The 26,282-nt window shown below is 50.7% G+C and overlaps 6 protein-coding genes across 6 annotated transcripts; 3 read left to right on the top strand and 3 right to left on the bottom strand.

Annotated features, from left to right (window-relative positions):
• Positions 1 to 1,080: 1,080 nt before the first annotated feature.
• LRP88_14253 (uncharacterized protein) lies at positions 1,081 to 5,851 on the top strand (the record flags this gene model as incomplete). Its single annotated transcript, XM_083250603.1, has 2 exons — positions 1,081 to 4,454; positions 4,573 to 5,851. The coding sequence occupies 2 exons, from the start codon at positions 1,081 to 1,083 to the stop codon at positions 5,849 to 5,851; spliced, it is 4,653 nt and encodes a 1,550-aa protein (XP_083093668.1).
• A 3,197-nt stretch (positions 5,852 to 9,048) lies between these two features.
• Positions 9,049 to 10,036, bottom strand: LRP88_14252 (RTA1 domain-containing protein; the record flags this gene model as incomplete). The annotated part of the gene is made up of 3 exons (XM_083250602.1): positions 9,049 to 9,515; positions 9,572 to 9,820; positions 9,871 to 10,036. 3 exons carry the CDS (start codon positions 10,034 to 10,036, stop codon positions 9,049 to 9,051), a joined length of 882 nt encoding a protein of 293 aa, XP_083093667.1.
• Positions 10,037 to 12,451: 2,415 nt separating this feature from the next.
• On the top strand, positions 12,452 to 13,234 carry LRP88_14251 (uncharacterized protein; the record flags this gene model as incomplete). The annotated part of the gene is made up of 2 exons (XM_083250601.1): positions 12,452 to 12,682; positions 12,749 to 13,234. The coding sequence occupies 2 exons, from the start codon at positions 12,452 to 12,454 to the stop codon at positions 13,232 to 13,234; spliced, it is 717 nt and encodes a 238-aa protein (XP_083093666.1).
• Positions 13,235 to 13,733: 499 nt separating this feature from the next.
• LRP88_14250 (DSD1 family PLP-dependent enzyme) lies at positions 13,734 to 14,837 on the bottom strand (the record flags this gene model as incomplete). Its single annotated transcript, XM_083250600.1, has 1 exon — positions 13,734 to 14,837. The coding sequence occupies one exon, from the start codon at positions 14,835 to 14,837 to the stop codon at positions 13,734 to 13,736; it is 1,104 nt and encodes a 367-aa protein (XP_083093665.1).
• A 1,184-nt stretch (positions 14,838 to 16,021) lies between these two features.
• LRP88_14249 (uncharacterized protein) lies at positions 16,022 to 18,522 on the top strand (the record flags this gene model as incomplete). Its single annotated transcript, XM_083250599.1, has 3 exons — positions 16,022 to 17,687; positions 17,742 to 18,291; positions 18,366 to 18,522. The coding sequence occupies 3 exons, from the start codon at positions 16,022 to 16,024 to the stop codon at positions 18,520 to 18,522; spliced, it is 2,373 nt and encodes a 790-aa protein (XP_083093664.1).
• A 3,724-nt stretch (positions 18,523 to 22,246) lies between these two features.
• Positions 22,247 to 23,416, bottom strand: LRP88_14248 (aromatic alcohol reductase; the record flags this gene model as incomplete). The annotated part of the gene is made up of 4 exons (XM_083250598.1): positions 22,247 to 22,552; positions 22,606 to 22,932; positions 22,986 to 23,270; positions 23,333 to 23,416. The coding sequence occupies 4 exons, from the start codon at positions 23,414 to 23,416 to the stop codon at positions 22,247 to 22,249; spliced, it is 1,002 nt and encodes a 333-aa protein (XP_083093663.1).
• Positions 23,417 to 26,282: the final 2,866 nt, after the last annotated feature.

Genomic DNA, 26,282 nt, shown 5'->3' with positions numbered 1-26,282 from the left:
TATGTCCAAGGAGATGGGCCCGCGGACAAGACCAGATGAACCCGGCACCTGGGTTTCTTCAATCTCCGCTGACTTATCACGAGAAGCCAATGAGGTGGAATGAGCAAGGGCTCAAGCTTAAAATGGGGTGCACTAGCTAACCATCTTGGCGACGAATACGGGAGGGGTGGCATGGACGCCCTCTTGCCGATATGTCCGCTGACAAAGCGGATCCTTGCGGCAAGTTCAAGATATCGAACTAAGCCCTTGATTCGCTCTCGGGAGCTTTACCGATGACTCAGCGGCTGGCGGTTTCTGATGATTGGTCGGTGTGCATCTCGACGAGTTGCTGCGGTTGTTGGGCTTCGTATGCTCTGTACTACGTAAGCCAGGCCTGATACCTTCTAATAATAAGACAATACGATTGCGCGGACTTGTTATGATTGATAATTGGACTTTGAAGCTTGGTATAAGATGATCCGGCTCGCGTGGAAGTTTTCTGTTTGTAAGCTCTCATCCAATTTAGCCAACTTCGACTCTCGCTTCCAAAAGTACCGCTTTGCTAATTATCTACTCTATTATTGGTTACTCTGATTTTCGTATATTTTTCGCTCTTTCTTTGCTTCTGGGCCTTCGTTGATTTCGATTCCGATCTTGAGCCAAGGGAAGTCCGAATATGCCCAACCTCGGCCACGTCTCTCCCCATCCTCGATCGATACATAGCACAAACCTCACGCTCTTGAACGCCATTCATACCTCATACCTCCATTCGAAACCCTACCAACTCGATGCTAAAACTAGCGTTGTTATCAACGCTTGGCACGCCTCGAGTCAAGCTACGCCCATCGTTGACACCTTGCTAGGCGAAAAAGTTTGGGAACATGCTCGACGTCGGCTTGAGAACAATTGTGTTCTATTGCAGTATGTGTTGAACACTATGGTATTAATGCAGGTATTAATGACAGGGGCAGGTCTCTTCATCCTTCAACTCCCTCATTGTTTCTCCCATTTCTCGATACACTGCCCTTTGCTATTCCTTCCTCGATTCTTACCTCACTTCGCGCCCTGCAACCATTTCTTCACTGTGTCACACCTCACAATCTGTCAACTTCACGATATGCCGCTCTCGCCTTGAGTCTGGATGTGAGTCTGGAAGGCCGAGTTTCGAATGCTTCCCTATCGATGCCAGCCGATGGCATCGATATCACCAGTGGTCTCTTCGAAATTGCCCCAGAAGTCGGTTACCGGGCTTTTGACGTCCTTTACTACCTCCTCACATCGGTATCAACGCAAGCTGAGAGAGACTTTTTAAGTCTAAAACCAGCTTCACATTACTCTGTCCTGGCTGCATCTGGAACGTACCGACCACCTGCACACCTTGCTGCAGCTGATGATGGCGCAGCGGCAGACGACTTCCGGCAGGCAATCAGAGAGATTGGGATCAAGGGTTCTATCCACCGCAAGCTCATTGCCACCCTCGCGGGCCTACTCACTCTCGGAAACACACTCGACCAGAACATCCCTCACAATGATGTAGTCGAGGCCTGCGAGGAGGCCAGCATCATGTTTGGAGTTGAGCCAGAGGTACTTGTCAACCTCTCTCATTCTGATCGTCGCGAATTCATGAGCAAAGTCTACGAGGCACTTGTCAACTGGGTCATTGTAAAATCCAATGAGACCATCGCATCTCACATCAGTCATCCGCGGCGTGGTACCGAGAGCCCCATGACTGGCGGGGTAGGTGAGAACGAAAGTACTCGGATTATTGTTGTCGACATACCCGACTCTTCCCTTGGAAGGGCTATTGCTCTGCAAACGAACTTCGATGAGTCTTTTGGCATCAACGCCGAAGTTATCGAAGACGGCATTGCTACGTCTTCTGTTGATCCCTTGGTGTGGAAAGACACCCGTCAGGCCATGATCGGAAGTTCATGGTACCAAAAGATCATAGTTGACAAACAGACGGCCGAGGGTACGTGTGAGGAGGAACAACAGTCCTTCTTAGACAAGGCCATTCTCCAAGCGGAAAATGACAGCTTTCTCAAGATCATTCTACCCTCTGAGATGAGCATGGAGCCCAGACGACATGTACTAGACTTGCGTGATGTTCTAGACTCTAGCAGGATCTGGTATCACCTCTGCCTCTACCCTGGATCGAATGCCACACCCGACTCAGCAGCCTCGCCTCTGCTAACAGCACCGTGGTCTCCGAGCGACGTGTCCACGCAGTTGGTATCATGGCGCCTACGAGACTGGGCAAATCGATCGTTTACAAGCCCGGCATATACGGTTGATTTCGACATAGACGAGTTCATTCAGCGCTATTCTGCCATCCACGGTTATCTTTCCAGCAAGGATGATATCAAAAATTGGGCGCTTGAGAGGGGATGGCATAACACCAACCTTGCTATCGGCCAAGATCGTGTGTGGATGAGTGAGGAGGCTTGGGGGCAGGCCGAAGGAATGCTCGACATGAAGCTGGCCCTCATTCGACAGCAGGGGAGCCAGAGTCAGCTTGGATTCAGGAACGAGTCCTTTCCCTCTCCACGACCTGGAAGTGTCTTTTCTGGTCTCAGTCTCAACCAGAGCGGATATGGAAGTAGGGACCACCTGTTGCTTGGAACGTATCCAGATCGTGAAGGCAATACTCCCGTCAACGGAGGCCAGCTCGGAGCGAAAGAGTCTTTGATCGAGATGGTGCCAGCTGATTCGCCCAAGGAGCATACCATTATTGTGTCAAAAGATCCCGAGCTTGCGAAAACGACACGAATCGAAACGAAGAAGGTTGATATGAGCCGTCGCCTCTGGGTAGGCTTCGTCTGGGTACTGACCTTCTGGATCCCATCACCCCTTCTTACACATCTCGGCCGCATGCGTCGACCCGATGTTCGACAAGCATGGCGTGAGAAGTTGGCCCTGTTCTCCATCATCATATTTCTCAATGCGCTGATCCTCTTCTGGATGATTGGTCTTGGCAAGCTCCTCTGTCCAAATTCGGACAAGGCCTGGAACCGCAAGGAGGTTGCTACACATCAGGGAGAGGACGATTTCTGGGTCAGCATCCATGGCAAGGTCTATGACATCTCGGATTTTTGGAAACGTCAACACAGCGATACCGACATTGAGACCACCACGGCCAACATGCAGCCTCTTGCTGGGTTTGACATGGATGAATACTTTGTGCCTCCGTTGAACATGGCTTGCAAAGGGCTTGGTATTGCCGAAACAACTCGGTTACGAGCGAACACTACTCCTGAGTACACGACCGCAGTGCACACCTCTGGCTACTACTGCCTCGACTCGACAAGTGCCCTATCCAAGGATGATTGGTACTGGACCAACTTTGAGCCCGGTATCAAGGAGTATTACCACGGTGAGCTGGTTTACTCCGACAGCAAGTTCAAAGCGGAAGCCGAGGAGGGACGAGTGTGGGCGAAATACGGCAACAAGATTTACGATTTGACGGATTACTTTTACACCCAAGGCCTTTACAAGAACGACAAGAAGTACGAGTTCCTGAACGAGCAGGTTTCGAAACTTTGGAAGGACAACCCTGGGAAGAACATCAAGGAGGAGCTTGATATCATGCTTGCGGATACAGCCAACAAGACCAAGCATGATGATGTTGTTGAGAGTTGGCGTTGCATCCAGGCCATCAGCTACAAAGGCATCTCGGACTTTCGGAAGAGCGCCAAGTGTCAGGTCAACAACTGGCTTCTGCTCGCTTTCACCGTCATGGTGTGTGCGATCATCCTCGTCAAATTCCTGGCAGCACTCCGATTCGGTTCCAAACGCCGCCCGTCGATGCAGGACAAGTTTGTCATCTGTCAGATTCCCGCGTACACTGAAGACGAGGAGTCTCTGCGGAGGGCCATCGATTCTTTGACTTGTCTCAAATACGACAACAAACGCAAGCTGATATGCGTCATCTGCGATGGCATTGCTGTGGGCCAGGGCAACGATCGCCCGACGTCGAAACTGATTCTCGAGATTCTGGGCAGTGACCCGAAACTTGATCCAGCAGCCCGAGCGTTCAAGTCTATTGGATCAGGGAGTGACCAGCTCAACTACGGCAAGGTGTACTCTGGTCTTTACGAATGCGAGGGGAATATTGTTCCGTACATCGTCATCGTAAAAGTCGGCAAGGAATCCGAACAAACACGACCCAAGCCCGGAAACCGCGGAAAACGAGACTCCCAGATGCTCCTGCTGAGCTTTCTGAACAGAGTGTACCACGAATCACCCATGAACCCGCTAGAACTCGACATGTTTCATCACATCAACGATGTTATTGGCGTCGACCCGCAGTTGTATGAGTTTCTCCTCATGGTCGACGCCGACACGGCTGTTCACGAAGATGCGTTGAATCATCTTGTTGCCGCTTGTGCGAACAATACAAAGATTGCTGGCATTTGTGGGGAAACGAGGTTGGAGAATGACGAAAAGAGCTGGTGGACTATGATTCAGATTTATGAGTATTTCATATCTCATCATTTGGCCAAGGCTTTTGAGTCGCTGTTTGGATCGGTCACCTGCTTGCCTGGATGGTACGTTTCCAAGCCCTCATGTCATGGAACTTTGTTAACTTTTTAGCTTTACGATGTACCGGTTGAGAACCTTTGACGGAAAGAAGCCTCTGATCGTTTCAGACGCCGTCCTTCGAGACTATTCCGTCTGTGATGTCGAGACGCTGCATCTCAAGAATCTTCTCTCCCTCGGAGAAGACCGTTACCTCACGACGCTCATGATCAAGCATTTCCCACGCATGTGGCTTAAATTCCTCCCTGAAGCCCAATGCCAAACCGTCGCCCCCGAGTCATGGAAAGTGTTGCTCTCCCAACGAAGAAGATGGATCAACTCGACGATCCACAACTTGGTTGAGCTCATGCGTCTGGAAAACATGTGTGGCGTGTGCTGCTTCAGCATGCGCGTCGTTGTTTTTGCCGACTTGTTCGGAACCATTATCTTTCCAGCGACATGCGTGTATCTGGTGTATCTCATTTACCGCGTCGCCACCAACACGGGACAATTCCCCATGATCTCCATCATCCTCTTGGCGGCGACTTATGGCCTTCAGGCGCTGCTGTTCCTTCTCAAAAGGCAGTGGCAGCACATTGGCTGGATGATCATCTACCTGATGGCATTGCCGGTGTATTCCTTCTTCCTCCCTCTTTACTCTTTCTGGAACCAAGACAATTTCTCGTGGGGAAATACCCGAGTTGTCATTGGTGAAAGGGGCGATAAGCAGGTTGTTGCTGTTGATGATGATGAAGGCTTTGATCCTACTTCCATCCCGCTGCAGAGATGGAGTGATTACGCCGTGTTCAACAATCTTCCGAATCGATACTATCAAGGGACCCCACGACATTCCGTCTATGGCATTGAGCCAGACGCTTCGTTCATCCGGAACTCCTACTTTCCTGCCCAGTCTACGGTAATGCTAGGCAACCAGTCCGCTACTGGCGTTGACGGCTACAGCCAACAACATGGGTCATGGAATCCACGCTCGACGATGACCTTGGGAATGGGATCTCATTCGCCACAACCCGAAAGGCCAAAAACATCATTTGGCTTCAATGAACCTGGAAGGGAGAGAGATACTCTCAGGACACAAAGTGGACTGGGCTTGACAACCCCTCGAACCCTGAGCCGGCTTGGCGCCGTTGAACGAGGCGAGTCGGGCCTGAGCAACGATGTGATCTCAGCTTCGATCAAGTGGACTCTCGGGGAGGCAGATCTCGATACCATCACGAAACGTCAAGTTCGTGCCATTGTTGAGCGGCGCCTGGACACGGAGCTGAGCGGTGAGCAGTTGGCCTTCTTCAGCCAGGAGCTTGACCGTCAGCTGCAGGAGATGGAGCCCAATGTATGAAATCACGGCCTTTCTCATATTTGATTTGCTTGCTTGAGATTATTAGAGCTTATATAGGACCACGAATAGACCGCGGCTTTGAACGGTCGCCTTGGTTGGAATACTGGAAACTGTAGGTTTTGTTCAGTGCAGGTGCTGGAAGTCTGAACAGGGTGCTTCAAAATAGCAACGCTTTTAAGTTTCAAGCGTATATAATGCAAAAGGCAATCTACAGACTGCAAAAAAAAAAAAAAAAAGGTTCCGCATGCCGTAGAAGCTCCCGTTGCACCCAGTAAACACACCAATACGGACAAGCGAGTGCTCATCCACCCCAGCCTAAATGTTAAGATGAGCTAATGGCCATGACCATCACCAAGCAGAAAGAGAACTATTTACCCCCTACACGAGCGAATGGGTAGTCTGTCGATAGCTGTGACGAGACTTGTGGCTTGAAAGCTCGGTTCAGTGAGGCCGCCAGTCAAGTCCCCTAGTCGCAGCAAAGCCCCCTTGACACGTCATCAGTCATCAAGCCTCTTCTTTGCTGGTTCAGACACTCCATGGTCGGACTTATATTACCCCATTATCCGCTCATATTGAACTACTTTGGTCGACCCTTTTGCCCTCGATTGTTTAAGCATAAGCATACCACTGCTTGCGGGATTCAATGGAGACGCCTGCCATTACCGCTACGGCCTCATCGGGGCCCTCGTCTTTTCCTGGGGCCTTACCCCTGCCCCTGCCGGTCTGCTCACTCTGCCATCGTCGCAAAGTTGGATGCGATCGTCAATACCCATGCAGCAACTGTGTCAAGGTTCGTATGACATTTCATCCTACTTCCTATTCTAGCACGCAGCGAATCATGGCAAGGACTGATTGAATTTGTTCAGGTCGGCGTTTTCTGCAGGCCAAAGTCGCCCCCTCCGCCTCGAAAGAAAAGGGGTCCAAATCCCGACCTGTTGGCGAGAGTCACCCACTGTGAGAAGCTCCTTGCAGAATGCGAAGCAGCTCACAAGCAGCAACCACCTTCCTCTTCTTCCTCTGATCGAGAGACAAGTGTTGGTCCCAAGCCAATAGTACCAGGGAAACTTGTGCTGGGAGATGGGGTGGTTAACTTTACTGATAGCCCGAGATGGGCTGCTCTTCACGAAGAGGTAGTTCAGACGTGCCATGTCATGAAACGAACCCCTACTAACAAACATTATGAATAGCTTGGAGCAATGCGCAAGTTGGTCGGCGTCGATCCGAGTAAAGTAACATCACCGCCGCTAGACAACAGCTTGAATGAGGATGGACTATCGCCAGATTCCGAGACGGAGCATGAGTTCCGTTTCCTGCCTAGCCAAATCTTCCATCTTTGGAAAATATTCCTGAATCGAGTTCATCCAGTCACCAAGATTCTCCATGCCCCATCCACACAACTCCATGTGGTTGAAGCAGCTTGCACATCCGGCAGTGGCCTGTCAGACACGACAAAGGCTCTGCTCTTCTCCATCTACAACGCCGCTTTATTCACCCTTTCAAACAACGAGTGCTTAGAGTTTCTGGGGCGACCTAAAAGACAGGTTTCTCAGTCTTGTGTCAAGGCTTTCCGAGTTCGCCTCCGCCGGGCCAACTTTCTCAGATCGGCCAGCTTGACAACTCTTCAAGCTCTGGTACTTTACTTGGTAGGCTTAGGGAAAGTATCTTGCCATATTTGTCTAATACTAATAAAATCTTTGTTAGTTTTCTATTCAAGGCCATCATGACACCCATGCGACTTGGATATTTAGTGGCATCTGCGTCCGCATAGCACAAAAAATGGGCCTCCACCGAGACGGCGAAGCTCTTGGACTACCGCCTTTTGAGACAGAAATCAGACGCCGGCTATGGTGGCGGATCTACATGCTAGACGCTCGGTGTGGTATCAAGTCAGGACTAGGACCATCCATGATGCCCTCACTTGGCGACTGCAAGATGCCGACAAACCTAAACGACTCGGAGCTAGATCCTGACTCAAAGACATATTTCCGGGACCGGGATGGACCCAGTGAGATGGCTGTCTCGTTCTTGATTTACAGCATGGGCAAGTTTCTTGTAGAAAGACCGAGCGTCGAGGCCACTGTGATCCAACATGAAATTGACATCACCAGTGCTCTCCCTCAAACACCAGATCGACTCACGGAGCTACAAGGCCTGGCAAAGGAAGTCGAAGGCAGGCTCAATCATATCATGGACCGGTTCGCAGACCCTTCGGATCCAAACGTCTACCAACTGGCAGGCCACATCAAAGCCCAGATACTCAGCAGAGTACATATCATGGCCTCCATGCCCCCGGGGCAGCTGGGTAATATGAGCTCTCAGCCTTTGAAACCAGCCGAGAAGCTGTTTCTAGTCGCTGTCAGAGTGTTTGAGCAATGGCTTGGCCAGTATGAGGCGTCTGAGCGGATCGGCTTTCTCTGGTATATGAAGATGCACTTTCAGCTGGATCTTTTTGCTTTCATGGCCTCTCAGTTATCTCGGCAACCAGCAGGCGACAAAGTTGAAAAGGCCTGGGGGCTAGTCTCCAAAGTATATCACTATCACGAGGAGTTGTTCGATGCCTCGGAAAGGTCGAATCTCGCTCTGGCAACTGCTATCACGTCGGCGTGGGAAACAAGGCATGGGCCCATTTTCGCCAGATTGGTACATGATGTTCAAGCGCCGGCCTACATACAAAGGCTTGGCACAATGGCTGCAGTCGATTCCGCTGCGCTGGCCATGGCATCTGTGACTTTATCCGATGTGGTTACGAACAATCACACCGACCTTGCGCCGCCGTTGGATGATTTCTCTTTGGCGCTCCTCGACCCTTCAGGTCCGGGTTTCCAGTTCCCTGGAATGTGTTGAGGGTGTGGCTTAGGCCGGAAGTAGTCAATTATCAAATGTTTAATACAATATCAGTAATTTATTCGACCAAAATGGATGGCTGAAAGCTTTGGGATATGCGAAGAAATACAGTAAATACCCAGTTCCTCCCTGTCAACACATATGAAATGGGCATTCCTCTATAATTAGTTACAAATGAGAGCCTTCCCCTAAATCCAAGAATTTGAACTATTACCCATAACCAGCAACTCCTGTGAGCACGCTTCAACTCCCTCTCCCTTGGGGGACATTTAGAGCCTCCGTCCAGCCTATGCGAGCATCATGGCTCTCCGAGGGACATGTCCCTCACCGAATGCTCAATTCCTCAAGCCCCATCAATGGCGATATGACATGAGGACCTCAGCCTCGTCCGCAGGTGCCCTACCATCCTCCATCTCATGATCCATGTTCTTATAGTTAGAGTCCTGAACAACCTGACTCGGATGTCGCACGTTGAACACGACACAAACGAAAAACATCAACATGGTGTCCAAACAGTAAAGGTAAGCTTCCGAGGTCTGCAGCACGCTCGTCTGTCCGGCGGCAAACTCGGCCACCCTAAAAATGGATCGGATCATGATGAGTAGCGAGACAAAGTAGAGGACTAGGATATACTGGCTCCAAGGGAGAGGTGTTTCCTCGCTTGTTTTGGTAGGCTGGCGGAGGATTCGGTAGTGAAAGATGGAGATGACAATGATGAAGCCAGCGAAGAAGGCAATCTGGATTCCTAGGCCGACAAGAACGACGTTCTGGCCCAGGTCGACACCGTCTTTGTCATCGGCGCCAGCCATGATTCCACCACCTTGGGATAAGTTAGTGAATCCAGTATCACATTTTAGGTCTTGTAAATTCACTTACCGATGCCCTGGACTGCAAACGACAAGACATCACCAAGCACGAATATCTTGGTCAGCCATCTTGTTCGAATGATGGAAAAGTGCTCAGCGTCCAACACCCTGATGAGTCGCCCAAGGATCATGTAAATAGATGCCGCAAACAGTGCTGGCGCTAGGAGCAGGAGAAGAGTCTGCATGATGAATGGGACATTGGAATAATTTGGGCTTTCATCGGCGTTGTAGGCTCGAGCTGCATGACCCACTACCTCGACTGTGATGGGAGACAATCAGTTACATGTCAGACTCCAAGGGATGACTTACACAGAAGCCCGATAAAGAAGGCTATAAAGTACCATGTTTTTCCTCTCACGAGCTGATAGACGTGAACAAAGCCGGACAGACTGAAGAGGACTGTAAAGAGAATGGCAGCTGCGAGCGAGGGGGTGTAGTGGTATTTCGGAGGAGGGCCAATGCCAGCTTCAGCCATTTTGAGGGTTCTTGTTCAAGTCGTGATGGGGAAGCTCGGAGCAGGGGGCGCTGGTGTGTATGATTTTTTTTGAATCGGAAGACAGGCTGAGGTTATTAAGAGATTGCCATTACGTGCATCTACAAGCAAGTGTTACATAAATCTTGAACATGCCTGGCTGTCGACTCGACGGATCCTCCCCTATCGCCCTAGCGCCGACTGTTCTCGCTTGAAAATTGATTAAGGCTGAATCTCATGGCACCACGTCAGCGGCTCCCCGAGACCTGAAACTGAGCCAATTGGGACTTTCCGATGCGAAATCCGCCATGATTCAGAGTCCGTCTCGAGAATCAACATGGCGGGGGTCGGAGTCGTGATAACCGCCGAGCCAATCATATCGTTCATGTACCCCTGCTCATCGCGAAAATGGTGAGCGGGACCCTGGTCGTCGTCGGCGCTTTCAAAACCCCGACAACCAAAATCTGCGTCTCATCAGCCACCACCGTGACGTTGGTCGTATCTTGACGAGTAGTGACCTTTTGATTAACTGTGAAGTAAGATGGGATCGAGACCTACACTGGAATGGCGTGGCATAGGTCACGGAAAAAGCCACTTGCACAGCCCTCGGCGCTTCTGGAGATCCCGAACCTATGAGTGTGGGATCAATAGATACGGGAAAACTTAATACATTGATGTTTCCCTAGTACGTGCATGAAAATTCATTCGAGGCGTTCTAGATTTCCAACAGGGTGTGATCGCCGAGGGCCTTTTTTCTGTCTCCATCGGCTCTTACCCCTGCCCTCTAGCTCTTAATTCTCACCAGCCAACCTTCAGGTTTCAACATATTTTAAACGTAAATGCATTGGGATTTTGAAGATAGCAAGCAGTAGACTCATTTCCATTGGAATATCGGTACAAAGCCTCAAACAGAGTCCAGAGGATAAACCTGTAAACTCGCCTTATAAACTTACTCTTAGTCAGGCTCACACTAAGCATATGTCCAACCGCCCTAGTTAGCAGTATCGAGAGCCTAATCAAAGATAAATAATGCAACACCCATAATATTTGCGGTGTTTTACGGAGTTTGGTTCAATACATTCATGTATTGATAATTGTATTTTGCTGTTGTGGCCGATGACCTTGTTCGGGCATATCGTTGATGGGAAAGAGAGCATTCTTTTGACTTGGGCCTGTTGATATATGTTGGTTCTCCTTGTAGAAAAGAAGGGTTTGTTCCTATGCTCCTTGAGTTGCCAAGGCCTGCTGTGACTTACAACGCCGCCCGCTTGAGGTTACCACTATCTATCTAGGCCACTCATGGAACCTCTCCGAGACAGATTCATATGAATAACGGGAGGCAATAGACATGGGGAAACAAATACCTGATCACAACCACTAAGCATAAGATGATTTGCCAATTCTTCAAAAAATTGCAGCCCACCAAGGCTGTGAAGGGGCGAAGCCTCCCAGGTAAACAGCGTGTTCAACCATGGAGAGGGAACGACTACCCTGCACTCTAGCGAGTTTCTTAGACCCGTACCAGCGCCCGTTTAATAGACAAGCGTTGAGTTCTTTTTTTGATAAAAGTCGAGATGTGTATTGAGTGGAGTTATTTTGGGGATTTCTGGCACATTTGGTAGTCCCTTGAATTTTGCGATGATTAATTCACAACTATTCTCTGGTTGAGGTTTCGGCAACTGCGCAGGCAGACTGAAAATTTACCTAAAGAATGCGAGATGATAATAGGAATAACTTCAAATTATTATAGAACAAAGTTATTATTATGTTATAATTTAATTTCTTCGTTTGCTCATTATGAGCTCAAGTTCATCCTTTCTGCCGTCGTCACTCAACACAGGCGTCTCAAGTTTTTTCACGATCGCTTGCCCATTTCCCACAAGCGACGAAGCGAGGGCTGAATTTGTTACGACACACCTGATTGGCTGCATGGTTCACATTGCACTCTGACACACGAAGTAGTGGCACTAACACAAACTATTTGACGCCCTCTGGGGCCATCAAACGGGTGGTAATTTAAGCCAGGGGCAGCCACCTAAAAACAGACGCGGTTGACAAAATCATCAAGCACAAGATATGCTGTTCTGTGCTTGCGAGTGAACCTCCTTTGCGAGGGGACGCCTTCTCGCTGACCACCCATTAAGGTTAATTGTTTAGCGGCCTGGGGGATCCCTGTCTCTGTCGAGCATCGAGAGCCTGGTGTTTGCGTCGCCAAGAAGTGCTTGGTCCACTGGCTGTGTCTTTGTAAACATGTTGGTCTCCTGTTGAATTTGCAGAAGCTGACCATCCCACTTGATCCTCTTGTTTTGCGCATTCTGGTGTTTTTCACCATGTCCTTCATTATGGTTTCGCGAAAGTTGCTGGCTGCGCTTGCAGCCCTGCTCCTTTGTGTGCTCCGAGGCTGGCGTGTGCCGACCCATGACCACCACGGCTTTGTCCACCACCACTTCCGATGGCACTACTAAAGCTTCCACTATTGCCACTACGTCCGTTCGCACAGAGACCGCTTCTGTGACCAGCTTCGAGTCCTCTGTTGTCTCTTCCGAGACGAGCACCTCGGCCGATACTTCTGAGTCGAAGACCGAGACGGCTTCGACTGAGGGCACCACCACGACTGCCGATACGGCTTCGAGTACTACATCAATGACTGTGGATAGTACATCCACGACCGAGAGCACTACATCTACGCCTGAGGGTACCACATCCACAACTTAGGGCACCACTGTGACAACCGACATGGCTTCTACGACGGACGAAGCTACGCCATCCACGACCGAAGGCACCACAACGACTACGGAGGCGTCTTCAACCACTACCACCCAGGCTCCGCTGCAGCCCACAGTCACAGCAAAGGTGACGATCAAGATGCCACCAGGACTTGTCTTTACCCTTGCCCTAAAGAACCAGAATGACTACCTCTTGGTCAACTACGAGTCCATCGACACTTTTATTTTCATCCGGGAGGGTGGCGCCGCCACACTTGGCCCAAACGGCTCCAAGAAACTTGCCCTGCTCTATCCCGGGACCGATAAGGGCATCATCAGCCTCTTGGCCGAGGCAAACGCTCCCTTTGTACCCCACGAGGAGATCACTTGCAGCTTGACCGAGGGTGACACCATCAGCCGCGAGGCTCCCTCAGTGGGCTTTGACAATCTTTACATGTGTGGATCATATATACTCGAGCATGCCTGGCCTTTCTGATGGTTGGTGTTAGGATATAGACGGCAATATACGGATGGCCTCGTCGTGCGTTTTCAAGTCTGAATAGGGAGAAAAAAATGCATGGATTTGACGGCGTTGTACATTTTGGTAGTCATATGGCGGACCAGTGTATTTCGTAGAAGGCCAGTATGCCAACCAAGCTATTCACTTGGTCTCATCTTTCTAGTCAACACCGCTGGATGCAAATGGAGAGATATATAGCGTCCTTGCATTCTTCTTTCATCTCAACTGCCTGGCGTTAATGCCAATACTCCTAGTATACATGTCAATGTGGTCTTTCGACATGAACGAGAAGGGCCCTCTTGTCGGAGGTGTTGAGCTCTTGAAGTGACTAGAATAATGTGTTCCTTAATCGTTATATGAACAGGCAGGTCTTTGCTGTGGTGTTGCACATCTCATGTTTCTCGTCAGCACAGCCATGTATTAACTGTCACTATGAAGAGGTTTCATCATGTTGAGAGCCCAGAAAGCATATTCCTTATTGGACTTTTCCTCTCGAGTCAACAGGCCATATCTCCTCAATAACTCCCTTCCGATAAGCATAGTAAAAGTCGTGCAAGTTGATGGTCGGATCAATGTGGCTAGGAATCATCTCGACCCTATCGCCAACCTCCAAAGCCGGTGTTCCCTCGTCCCAGCTCAACGAGCCGTGCTCATCGCCTAGGTTCTGATGCCTGTACCTTGGATCCTTGCACTCGGCCAGTCCGCTGTCTGTCGTCAATGACTTGAGGCCAGTGTCGATTGTGACTTGTCTGTCGCCTTGCTTGCTGACGACTGTGGACAGGAGGGTCAGGCTGTTGGAGTAAAAGGTGCCCACGGCGTTGCGGTAGTCTGTGTCCATGAAGATGAAGGATCCGGGCTGCAGTTCTGTCACGCCAGGAACAGTAGCGCAGAACTCGGCCGTGCCTGTTCCACCCGTGGTAACCACGTCCATATTGAAGCCCTCCTTGCGTAGTAGATCGGCTGTGTCGGTCAGGATCTTCATCGACTCTAGACACTGCTTCTTGCGGTCCTCTCGGCTGTGGAGATGCTGCAAGTGACCCTCGTATCCTTGAATTCCGATCAAGCGTAGGTGTTTCAAGCCGCTGATATGCTTTGCGAGAGCAACAGCTGGTTCTCCAGCAGCAACACCCGTGCGACGAAGTCCCACATCCAAATCAACCAAGACAGAAATGGGCTCCGTGATGCCAGACTTTTCCAACGCATCATTGATCGCGGTTGCGCCAACTGCGCTATCCACCACAATTCTTATCGTCTTGTGCTTCCTGAACAGCTCAACAAGTCTCCTCACTTTGACGGGGCCGATAATTTCGCAAGTAATGAGGATGTCATCAAACCCCGCAGCTGTGATAGCCTCGGCTTCCGAGACCTTGGCCACGCAGCAGCCTTTTGCGCCCGCGGCGACAAGCTTGTGAGCGAGGATGGCGCTTTTCGTAGTCTTGAGGTGAGGACGAATGTTGAGACCGGTGGGCAGGAGGCTATCAAAGAGCTTCTTGATGTTGGTTTCCATGAGGTCCAGGTCGACAATCATGGATGGGGTGTCGAGGCTATCTAGCCCGTCGCCGACTTTTGGAGAGTACATGTTGGTTGTAGAGATCGATTGGACGGCCTGATACAAGTGTGAAGATGACGGACAATTAAGGTCGAGGGTCTGACCTGTGCAGTATTTATAATCTGTTTGTTCGGTTGTCGGTGCGGATGAAGAAAGGGCGCAATTTACAAGCACCGCGACTGGTGATTATTGTGTCGCAAAGTCTCTCAGTTGGCATTCGCCGAAGGTAGCCGGCTCTAAATCTGGGATCCGATATCTGAGGGGAACTTGTCAATACTCACGATAGTCTCCCTGGTGGAGCTTGGCCAACTATCTAATCTATCTGATGACCTTTGCCGTTACTAGTAGACAGTGGAACTGCCGTGTTTTGATGACTGGTCGTCGTGGATGGCTGGATGTTTGTCAATTGATAAGCCTCTACTCGATACAAGGCGCCCACTATTGATCCTCTGTAATTGTGATTTACCGACTTAAGACAGACGAGGCTTGATTGATTAGGTACGCCACTCATCCTACCCGGTAAAGGAGATTAAAATGGCATGAAGAGCCCTTGCAAGGCATCCGCGTTAAGTGCTGACCGGTTACCCTTCGCAATTAATCTGCCGACAGTAGATCGGCATTTCTGTACTTGACGGCACACTTGAAACGTGAACCCGCTAGCGAGACCGTTAACCAAGTTAAGTTCACACAGCAAAAGAAATATAGTAACGGTAACCAGCAGCACCTCCTCTCATTTGCCCAAACCACCTCTTCGGGAGAAGAGATAACAAGACTAATTCCACGCGTCCAAGCCACGTCGCGACGCCAAGTTGTTTGCTCTCGACGCTTATTGGTCACCGCTGTCAAGACTGTTGGGTGTTGGTAGCACAGCATAGGCAACCAGCAGACAAACCGTCAAGAGGCTGGGGTGCTTCCCGGATTGCCCCCCTATTGGACAGGGGGCAATCAGGCTGGCGGACTGTACGGATAAAGGTCATTTCCTCCCAACAGGCTTACTGACTGTTGGTTCCCCATCATTTGATGGCACTGAAGCATAGCCAAATGTCCCTCAAGACGCGGCGCATCCACGTATTCTAACAATCACCGAGAAGGCCAGGTTAGTTTGTCGCCTCTGCTGATCAGGTCAGGCGCGATGCTGGCTATTAACGTTGGCAGCGACGCAGTAACTGAAGTGAAGCAGACAGGATCGGTGAGGTGACGCCACCATCACCAAAATGAGCGACATTGCAGACGCAGCATCAGCTAAGCAATCCGAAGTCACAGCCTGGCTCGCGCATTGCCAGGAGAAACAGAAGATCAAGACACCTCAGGAGATCTTCCAAGACAAACATGCAGCCCAAAGAGCCGTCATTGACCAGGAGCTCAGGTCGCTCATAGGGCTGGATCCTGAAAGCGATGTGACTTCAACTGGAGACCGGCTTGTTCGGTATGCTGGGCAGCTAAAGGAGCTTGAACAGGAGCATGCATCTACCAAGGACACCAAAGATCGCGCTTTTGCCGAAGAAGTAGAAGATCGACACAAGAATTTCTTTGCTTCGTTTGTCAACATTGTGGGTGTTGATCTTGCAGGCACATGGATGAGAGAGCTCCAGGGGGAACCGACACCCGTCGAAGAGGATGCACCCATGTTTGACGACTCGGATCCGCAATCAGAGTCTTCAGCTGCTCGAGAGAACCAAGTCCAGCCACCGAAGTCCCCTACGAATACACGCGTTGAGGCGAGCCAGGACCGAGAGAAAGAGCAGGAATCTCATGAGGATACGGGGACAAGCCAAGACCAGTCCCAGCCGAATGGCGAGCCTCAGACAAATCAAACTACCACGGCGCGCCGACAGGGTCCAGAAAGATGGCGACCTCCAGATCCGAGTTCACCACGGCCCCGCCAAGCCCAGTCCCAGACAGACTCTTCCTCTGCTTCGAACCAACAAGATGGGTCGCCTCTCCAGCGCCACTCAGGTGCTCGACCAACTGGGAGTCAGCGCAAGAGGCCGGCAAGCCCGTCTGGGTCGAGAAATGAACCGGAGAAACGCGCTCGCGTTGACGACACTCTTACCGACAGATCTATCGACTTTGAGCAAGTCTTTCAAGATGGAAAGGCCGAAATCAAGTACACGATCGCTCGCTACCCTCGCAAAGACGGCAACTGGTACATTCTAGAGTGTAAAGAACATGGCCAGCATTTTACCAACGACCCGATCCTTGGTGCCGCCAAACACCTGGCGACTGCTGTTCATGGCAACTTGCCCAGAAAGCATGAACTGGCTGTTAGTATTCTCGGCACGCTTGTCAGGGACTGCACTCCGACGAGGGTGGAGATGAATAACGAGGTGGCCCAAGAGGCTTTCGATCAGGGACTTGGAATCCCCGTGACGATCAAGCGCCCAAAACGACCACGGTTCGACGGCGGTACCGCTGAACCCCGTGCGGTAATACCCGGCCACCCTCACACTCGCAGCAGTCAGGTCGTGTCTGGTATCATGAACCCCAAAGCAGGCGAGATTTACGCCGCTTACTGGAAAAGCTCCAGGAGCTTCTATCCGGTTCTCATCCTACCATGGGGAAGCTTCCAGCATATTGGTTTCAAGGGGACGTTGCTGGACACGGGCCTGTTGGACGACACGCCATCCTGCTATGCCGCCGATGGCGAAGTGGGAGAGTGGGCCGAGGGCTACGAGAAAGGCGGTGCTTTGGTCTCGAAGCGCCAATTCCCAGTTGTGTATTTCGATGAACTCAAGTTTCCTGAGGAGAGTTCCGTTGGGTGGGTTCCTGTTGCTGACCTGAAGCACTTTGACCCGCATGACATGAGCATCCTTCAAAGAGAGTCTGTCGCCGAGTTTATCGAGAACCAGAAGAGCCAGAACCCTGACACAATTATCAGAAGTGAGTTTATCCTGTCACAGATCCCTATACTTTTCTCTAACTCTTGAGATTTAGTCGGGACTGAATCTCCAGTTCCTCGTCTGGAGTCAGATATTCTGGAGAGAGGAGAGCCACTTCACATGGACACGTTGACTGGTTCGCCCAGCAATGAAAACGGCACCGATGAGCATGACGAGTCACGGCAAGACTTGACTCATGAAGATGTTTTTACCACGCCGCCGCAGGAGACGCCACAGCCAGAGGATAGACCAGATGGCGGAGAGCAGAGCCCAGTCCCGGAAGCAAATGGTAACAAAGCTACGACCAACGGCGATCCTGTTTTTACTGCCAACGAAAACGTCAATTCCAGCGAACCGGCAGCCAACAATGGCGAAGCTAACCAAAATCGTCCCATCGTTGTGGATGATGATGACTCTTCTGATTCGGAGATTGATGGTCTCATGAGCTTCCAGCCACTCAGCAACCCGGCCGATCTCATCACATCAGGAAACGACTTTTTACGACCGCGCTCTAGCGATTCTCTTTTGGATTCACTTCTTCAAGACAAAGATGGGGTCGACGCCGCGATGGCAAACGGTACATCACCTACAGTGCCGACCAACCAGTCAGTCCCCAACCAGCCAGCTCCCGAGACCTCGCGCAGTCACCTTTACGAGCCCAGGTCTGAGCATCAAATAGGAACCGCCCCTCCAGTGACCACCGTCCGCCCAGTGACGATCGCTCCGAAAGTCAAGACTGCTCCTCCGGCAACCAACACTTCTACAGAGAGGTCGCCTCCTACAGCGATTTCCCCTCCTTCAGTGGCCGCACCTCGGCCACTGACAGCAGCTGGTAACCCCAGACGACTCCTAGCCCCTAAACCCGACATGTCCAGAACGCAATCATCACCCATCCCAGCCACGTTGATGCCAGACAACGATTACCTCCAACAACTAGCAGCACAAGCCGTCGTATCCACGCATTCAGAGATCTTCAAAACAAAAGATCCCGTGTCACGAAGCCAGCCGAGACAAACAAGCTCGAACATTTCAGCTACGCCACGTTCCTTTGAGATACGGCCAGAGAATGCCCGGGCGGAGAGTGTGCCGCATCCAGCACGGAGGAGCAGCGGGTTCTTTGACGCTGTGCTGGGTCCGCGGGCTGGGTTTGTTGAACCGAATGGGAGGCCCTAGTCGTCGTCGGGCAGTCCGCGTTTCTAGATCAATATCCTGCGTCTGATACCAGATCTAGCAGAGTGCTGTAGACTATGAGCACGCTACGCTCATGCCGATCTTTTTAATAACTTTTTTTTTTGTTCTCTTCTTTTCACAAGTTGAATGCCTCAATCGAGAGGTTGGTGTTTGGTTTCTTGGAAAATAATGGCTGCTGGTAGGGATATTGGAATCGCCCGGAAAACATGGACCTCATAGTTGTAATACGTGCAAGTCAATGCGGTTTTTAAGAATTGGTGCTGGGTTCTTGTACATAGAATATGTTGAGAAATCATTTTGGACGAATGATCTCTGGCCTTCTTCAGCGTGAATAAAACTCTGATTGTTTGAGGCAAAAGCTAGCACTGCGCCGGCTCAGATGGCATGGCCCAGCTGCCCATATCTCGCTCAGCCAATCATGACGGGGGCATGACAGGTCTCCCTCAAGCCGCCCGTGAGACTCTGTACCTCCGTCCACCAAGAAGATCACCATCTTATACGTTCTGAATTACGCTGCGTCTAGAAAACTGCCGTATTATTTTCCATTCATGCCTCGAAAAGTATGCCTTCTCCCCGAATTTGTCTCTAACTCACAACTTCTAACCTGTGTGACGTAGAACCGTATTCCCGCCTCTGCGGCTCAGAACCGCGAGAACCAGCGGCGCTCGCGGGAGCGGCATCGACAATTCGTCGAGGATCTTCAACATCGGCTTCAGGACTACGAACGAAGAGGAGTCGAGGCCAGCGTTGAGATGCAGCGCGTGGCTAGGGCCGTCGCGTGGGAGAACAAACATCTCCGTGGCCTGCTCCACCTTAGGGGAGTTTCACAGGAGGAGGTTGACCATCACCTATTTCTGGCGGGATCTGTCGGTTGTGTACCAAATCTAGACTCTTGGGGGTCTCTGCAGAGTGGCAGTGATCCATCTTCTCCCCATAGACAGAGTGTGAGGGAGCAGCCAGACTACGGTCCAGTGGACACGACTACGGATTTCCCCTCGCTCCCGAGCACACCCTCTTCGAACTCTCCTTCACTCACGGCATGTCAATTACTGGAAACCTCGGCCCCTGCTGCAGCGCCTCCACCCAACAATACGCCCTGGCCAGGTACGGTAGAGGCGGTAGACTGCTCTGTCACCATGAACCGTGGCCAAAAAACGCACGACCCTCCCAGCACACACGCCACTGAAAGCGGAGGATGTGCGAATATCTCATCCATCTACAACGATGGCTGGCCAGGGCTGGGTACCCAGCCAGAAATACTACCACAAGTAACTGAGTACTTTTGCCCACCAACCTCACCCGCTTCCATCTCGAGCCACTGGGACAAAGGACTATCTTGCCAGGCGGCAGTTGAAATTATATCTGGGCTGCGGGCCAGTCTGGACTCGGACCGGATCCGGTATCTTTTGCGTTGCAAAGAAGCAAATGACTGTCTTGTGCACAATTCCAGCGTTTTCCGAATCATAGATACGCTTGCGTAGGTAGCTCAAATTCGGTCATACTGCCAGAACCAGGCCAGAGGTCTTAAATTACGGTGCGTCGTATCCAGACGCCTGCCCAAGGTGGAATATAGCTTCCCCATCCTTAAAACTCAATGTCTTAAAATAGATATTGTGAGCGAGAGTGCCCTTGTGTGGCTGCTGCTACAAGGTTAAATAGCAAAAGTCCTACTCTTATATTTAGTATTTAGTTTAAGGTTATTCTTACCCTACTCCTTTTATTGTTCTTGAGGCAAGCCGGTGGCTTAAAGCCACAAGTATCTGAGCTGCTCAGCCCCTAACTGCCGTCATCTCAACCATAAGGCGACTAAGTTTACCAATCATGAGACGGACATGACAGCCTCCTGAAACCCAATGCCTCACCTTGAGGGAAAATATGCTTGAATTACGACTACAATTCTGTTTGGCTTACGTATGTAGTTGTCCTGGCCATATTGCGCGTCTAACATGCCCGCATGTGATTGGGTGTGTACTCGATGATCGTATGCCTGACCATGGTATCCAATGATAACCGGGGCATGACACACTCCTCAGACGCACCCGGTGGTTACGAGGGTGCGGTCGAAGCGACAAGCGAGCATTTGAAAGACCGGCGGCTCCCCGAGAGCAAGCCTCTGGATCATCAAACACAATCATCACTTGCCAATGTTCCAAAGATTCAGTCTTCGCCGAGGTTGTTTGTGGTACCCTAAAAACCGATCCAGGATTCGTCAGCACTGCAATGGCTTCACAACAGCAGGCCAATATAGCTCCGTGGCATGCGAAGTACCCGGCTCCGGAGCGTCAACCAGGAAACTTGACGCGTGAGCAGCTTCTTGAGTTGATGAGGCAAGTTGGCAGCGTGGCCAGTGCGGACTTTGTGCTCGTCGATTTACGACGGAATGACTATGAGGTGAGCCTGAGCTCGGTCTCTGCCATCCGTCACGTAGTTATTGTCACAATGTCGCTGACTTGAGCGACTCCTAGGGCGGCACTATCCATGGCTCTATCAATCTGCCTGCCCAAAGCTTGTATCCCTCAATCCCAACGCTTTATGGCATGTTCAAGGCCAGGGGTCTACGCAAGATCATTTGGTATTGCTGTGAGTAGTACCACCTTCTGTATGGCCAGCCTATGGTCTTTTGAAAGGCAACTTTGGGAGATGATGGGCTCTAATCTCATCTCACTAGCTTCATCACGCGGTCGCGGTCCGCGAGCTGCTGGCTGGTTGAGCGACTATCTCGCCGACTGCGGTGACAATGAGATGGAAAGCGTAGTTTTGCAAGGGGGAATCAAGGGCTGGGCCACGGCGGGCGACGAATTTGTCGAGTGGATGAATGAGTACGACCCTTGCTTTTGGTCTGCTAAATGATCCGTGTAAGGAGAGGGTTATTGTGCTCCTCTAAGACTTGAGGTATGGCATCCTAAACATGTTACGGTGTTTTAAGGTATTGGGTTTTAGTGCCGTAATATGTTGATAACTGTTTCTTTTGCTGTTGTAGCTGGTGGTCTCTCGCAGACTCGTCATTGAAGATGATAAAAATAAAACCTATAGTGGAGGCTGAAGTGGCCTCATGCGGGACTTGAACGTTGGTTATGTCGGCCCTGGAATGAAATGTGATACATTTTTCAACGAGTAGTTCTCGGGTGCTACAAGATGCTAGTATGTGTTGAGTTCAGCGACTTGCTTTTGTTGGACGCCAAGGGGCCGTTGACATGACAGGTTGGAAACAGGATTTAGACACCGAGAGACATGTTTCTACCACGACATGTATGGAAAGCTGACCTGTATGAGAATGGAAGGTAGGTTGCGTTTGGAATATCATGAATAAAGTTGAAATTACACTAATATGGCAGGCGATTTTGCCATTAACAAACCTTTGTCAGCCCATCATTGCAGGGCCTTGTTGGCAGCTTTGATGGATGGCAGGTCCTGAATATGCTCATACACTTTCTTTCCCCTTCCTTCGAGAACATCCTTGGCGTAAGTCTCCAGCGTAGTTCCGACGAACTCAGGATAGAGATCCTTGGCCAATAGATATCCGAGGTACTGGGCATTTTCAGGAGTATTGTCTCCACGGACACAACAGGAGTACCAGTACTGCAGCTGCGACAGCGTTATGAACTCAACTGAATCCGGGGCTGGGTTCTTTTCCTCCCACTCGCGGACTTGAGCTTCAATTTCCTCCACTGGGACCTTTGTAACCAGTTAGCTCATCGGACTAATCCAAAGATAGTAGATAGGCTTACATATTTGCGATGGAGCTTCTCGCCGCTTACTTTCTCGGCTATGTCGTACATCTGGTTAAAAGTCAAGACTTCGTTATACGCAAAGACCATGCGATTCAGGGTTCGAGGATCGGAGATAATCCGGGCAGTGTATGGCCCAACGTCGCGCAGATCGGTAAAAGCTACCGGCACGTTCCCATCGACTGCCATGCCATCTGTGGTTTCCATAACTGCATAGTCGATGCGGCCAGATGGGAGCCGGGGAAGATTGACCTGATACCACCAGCCGACGTCGATAATAGTGTACGGGAGCTTGATCTTCTTGATATGGTTGAAAGTCTCCTCTTTCTGCAAGCTCATGTTAGGTCACTCTAAAAAGTTATTTTTATTCGGTCGCTTACCAGTTCTCGAAGTCGAAGAGCCCCTGTAGGTGGTGCAACAGTTGCAAAGAAGCAGGGCACGTATCGTTGAACACCGATAGCCTTGGCGGCATTGATAAGGGGTATTTCGGCTGTCACACTGGCTCCGTAGATGATCGAGATGACGACCTCGATACCCGTAAGCGCTTTCTTCAATTCTTCCTCGGAGCCCGTAAGGTCGGCAGCGACAATGTTGACCCCTTTCTCGGCCAGCTCAAGAACTTGGGGTTTCTGCAGCGACGAGGGCCTCGTGAGGGCTGTGACTTCCTGGAATGAAGGCGTCAGTATCTCGGTTCTGAAAAGACAGGCTGGAGATTTAAACTCCTCACAAACTTCGGCGTCGTCGACTCGAGAAGGGCCTTGACAATGACGGAGCCCGTCTGGCCCGTTGCGCCAACGATCGCGACCTTCATATTCTTGGGATACAGTGGGCGATTGATCTCTGCTTAGATGGTTGATATCTTCATAATATGCTTTGGGTCAACTTGTTTCGCTATTTATACGCATTTGACCACGACGGTTGCCCGTGAGCTACCAGGGTCCTGACGGACTCCGTCCGTGGATGTTAACTAGCCACACCGCCATGACCGAGGTGAATATCGGGGAAACAGCCGAACCTTATCGTATGACTCGTGTACAAAGGACAGAATGTGCGCATTGTGTCTCTATTTCCAACCTGAGGCGGTTTGAGCTACAATTAGAAGCTGCCACTACACGGAAGCAACGTTGATTAATGCTCGTCCGCCCATGATTCGTCCGTAATTCGTCCGCCTAGCTTAGATACCTAGCCATTCTGTCCGTTTGCCACAGATATCCCGGACTTTTGTTCTTTTTCCGGCGTCTATAAACCTTGAATCCTGTTCTTCTTCTATGTTTTAGTCACTGACAGTAAAACGAGCCCGCCCTTGTGCCATATCTCCTCTGCTGTGCTAAGACTACAGCAGGTCACGAGCCCCACTTGGCCGCGTCATTGACAAGGTACCTTCCGCTACCTGCAAGTTGCCCCTCGACGCAACACCATAGATTTTACTAAGGGATATCGTCAATTTCCTATCAAATTGAAACATCAACTATGCCGTCGGTACCTAAGGAAGCACCAATTACCAATGCCTATGATGACAATAGCTTTATTGAAGACCGTAATTGCAGCCGGCTGCAGCCCGACGATGTCACGTGCAGACCCAATCTCCCCGCAACCACACAGAGAGGTTACAACTTTCAACCACAACACATCACTTATCGCGCCTTACGGGTCAAAGAGCTGCCTAACGAGCCTCTAGACTTCTTCTTGCACTTTATCCCTTATTCCCTCGTTGAGAGATGGGTTCAATATACCAATATCTGGATCGCCGGCCTCTTCCATGAGCGACCACTTCGTCCGCAGGCCCGCCTTCGCAAGTGGAGGCCAACAACGGTTCCTGAGCTTTACATCTGGTTAGCGATACTCCTCTACATAGGAAGCTTCAAAGAAAGCAAGGTTGAGGATATTTGGAAGATCGCTGACTCTAGCCACCAACGGCCAAATCACTCTATTATCAAATATATGACTTTTGACCGCTGGTGGCTCCTCTTCCGGCATCTTCGCATTTTCCCACTTCTCGATCACTGTGATGATATTCCTAGAGTCTTCCAAGCTGTGGCCGAGTGGTCTAATATTCTCCAGAGCGTCACTTTATCTTTCATTGAGCTAGGGAGTCATATTTCTGTTGACGAGGGAATGATCCGATACACAGGCCGGTCTAAGCAGAAAACCAAGATGAAGAATAAGCCGATAAAGCTAGGGCTCAAAGCCTGGGGTGTTGGTCAGCAGGGAATCCTCTTACGGTGGCTTTGGCACAGTCCAGGGAAGAAACACGGTCCCGTCGGCCTATCACGAATTACACACTTCAACAGAAGCATCACGGCCTATGGCCACAGCCAAGAACGTTATCAAAAGCTACGAAAGAAGAAGGGAAAGAGCGAGATGACGAAGAAGCAGAAGAAGATAACCCTCAACCCCACACAGAGCGTTGTGCCGGCTCTCGTCAACCTCCTTCCCCAAGATCATCACTATCACGTCTTTTTTGACAGCCTTTTTAACTCACCAAACCTCCTACGAGTCCTCCGCATCTCAGGCCACGCCGGCACAGGTACGGCACGTGTGAATAGTGGCATTTATCGCCCCATACGGCAGCTCAAGAAAGACGATACGAACGGTGCCCGGCTTCTCAGATTCAACGAGGTGGTTGCAGTCCCCACAGAGGATAACCTTGTACGCTTTGGAGACGCGTTTTAGCTGCGTTTCCCCTACTAATTAGTCGTCTTCTAGGTCAATCAAATCGCTTAGAAAGACAACGCCCTCGTGCTCTTTATGACGACCTTATACACCGGTCAAGAGCGCATTTTACGGAAGAGGAAGAGGCCCAACACCATACACACCCGTGCCCGGCCGATCCAGCGGTTCTTCGGCAATGAGAAGATCAAGGAGTTCGAAATCCCCTCTATTGCCGCCGACTATAATGACTGGATGAACGGTGTAGATCGGAGCGACCAGTTGAGGGCATCACAGGGTTATAAACACCCGTATCGGCGCGGCGCTTGGCAGGCTCTCGCGTGGTCCTTCTTGCTCGAGATCATGATCGGCAACAGCTACAGTCTGCAGCTTTATGGGCAGCCTGCTTGGGATAAGATCAAGGTGCAACGGAAGTGGCGAGAGCTCGTAATTGATGGTTTAATTGCTAGGTTTCACTCACGAAGTCAGTCAAGGCGAAGATACCGATCTGGAGACGAAATTACGCCTATTTCCCTACATAAACGCGTCTCACGAGGAAGCCCGTCAGCCTGCCTCGCTTGTCAGCATCAACAGCTAGGAGAAATCAGGTCACGAAGCAAGAGGCCGCCGTTAGTGAGCATCAACGGCAATGTGAGGCCGCGGGCCAGGGTGCCGCAGTCACGAAGTGGCTGCGAGCAATGCAATGTCGCACTTTGTAACAACGCAGATTGCTGGGACTTTTATCATCATATAAATTAGGTGGGCTAATAAGTACCTTTCATTTTGCGCATTTTAATTGGGCTGACACCCTGGTCGTGACCCCGCTGTAGTCTTAGCACAGCAGAGGAGATAAGCAACTCGGCGAATACAGGGGAAAGATGACAAGGTTTGCCGCTAATGCAGGTTGATGACAGCTACATAAGCTAGCACCAAGTGGGCAAGGATCAACCGATTCTCCCGCGAGGGGCGGCGGTAACTCGAAACGATGAGAAATATTGCTCCTATTATTAATCCCCAACTACCATCTG

This window comes from Fusarium phalaenopsidis (assembly GCF_050370095.1).
Source record: "Fusarium phalaenopsidis strain FUZ10S chromosome Unknown contig_32334, whole genome shotgun sequence".
Classification (NCBI taxonomy): domain Eukaryota; kingdom Fungi; phylum Ascomycota; class Sordariomycetes; order Hypocreales; family Nectriaceae; genus Fusarium; species Fusarium phalaenopsidis.
The sequence above is the reverse complement of the archived record's forward strand: the minus strand, read 5'-3'. Positions and strand labels throughout refer to the sequence as shown.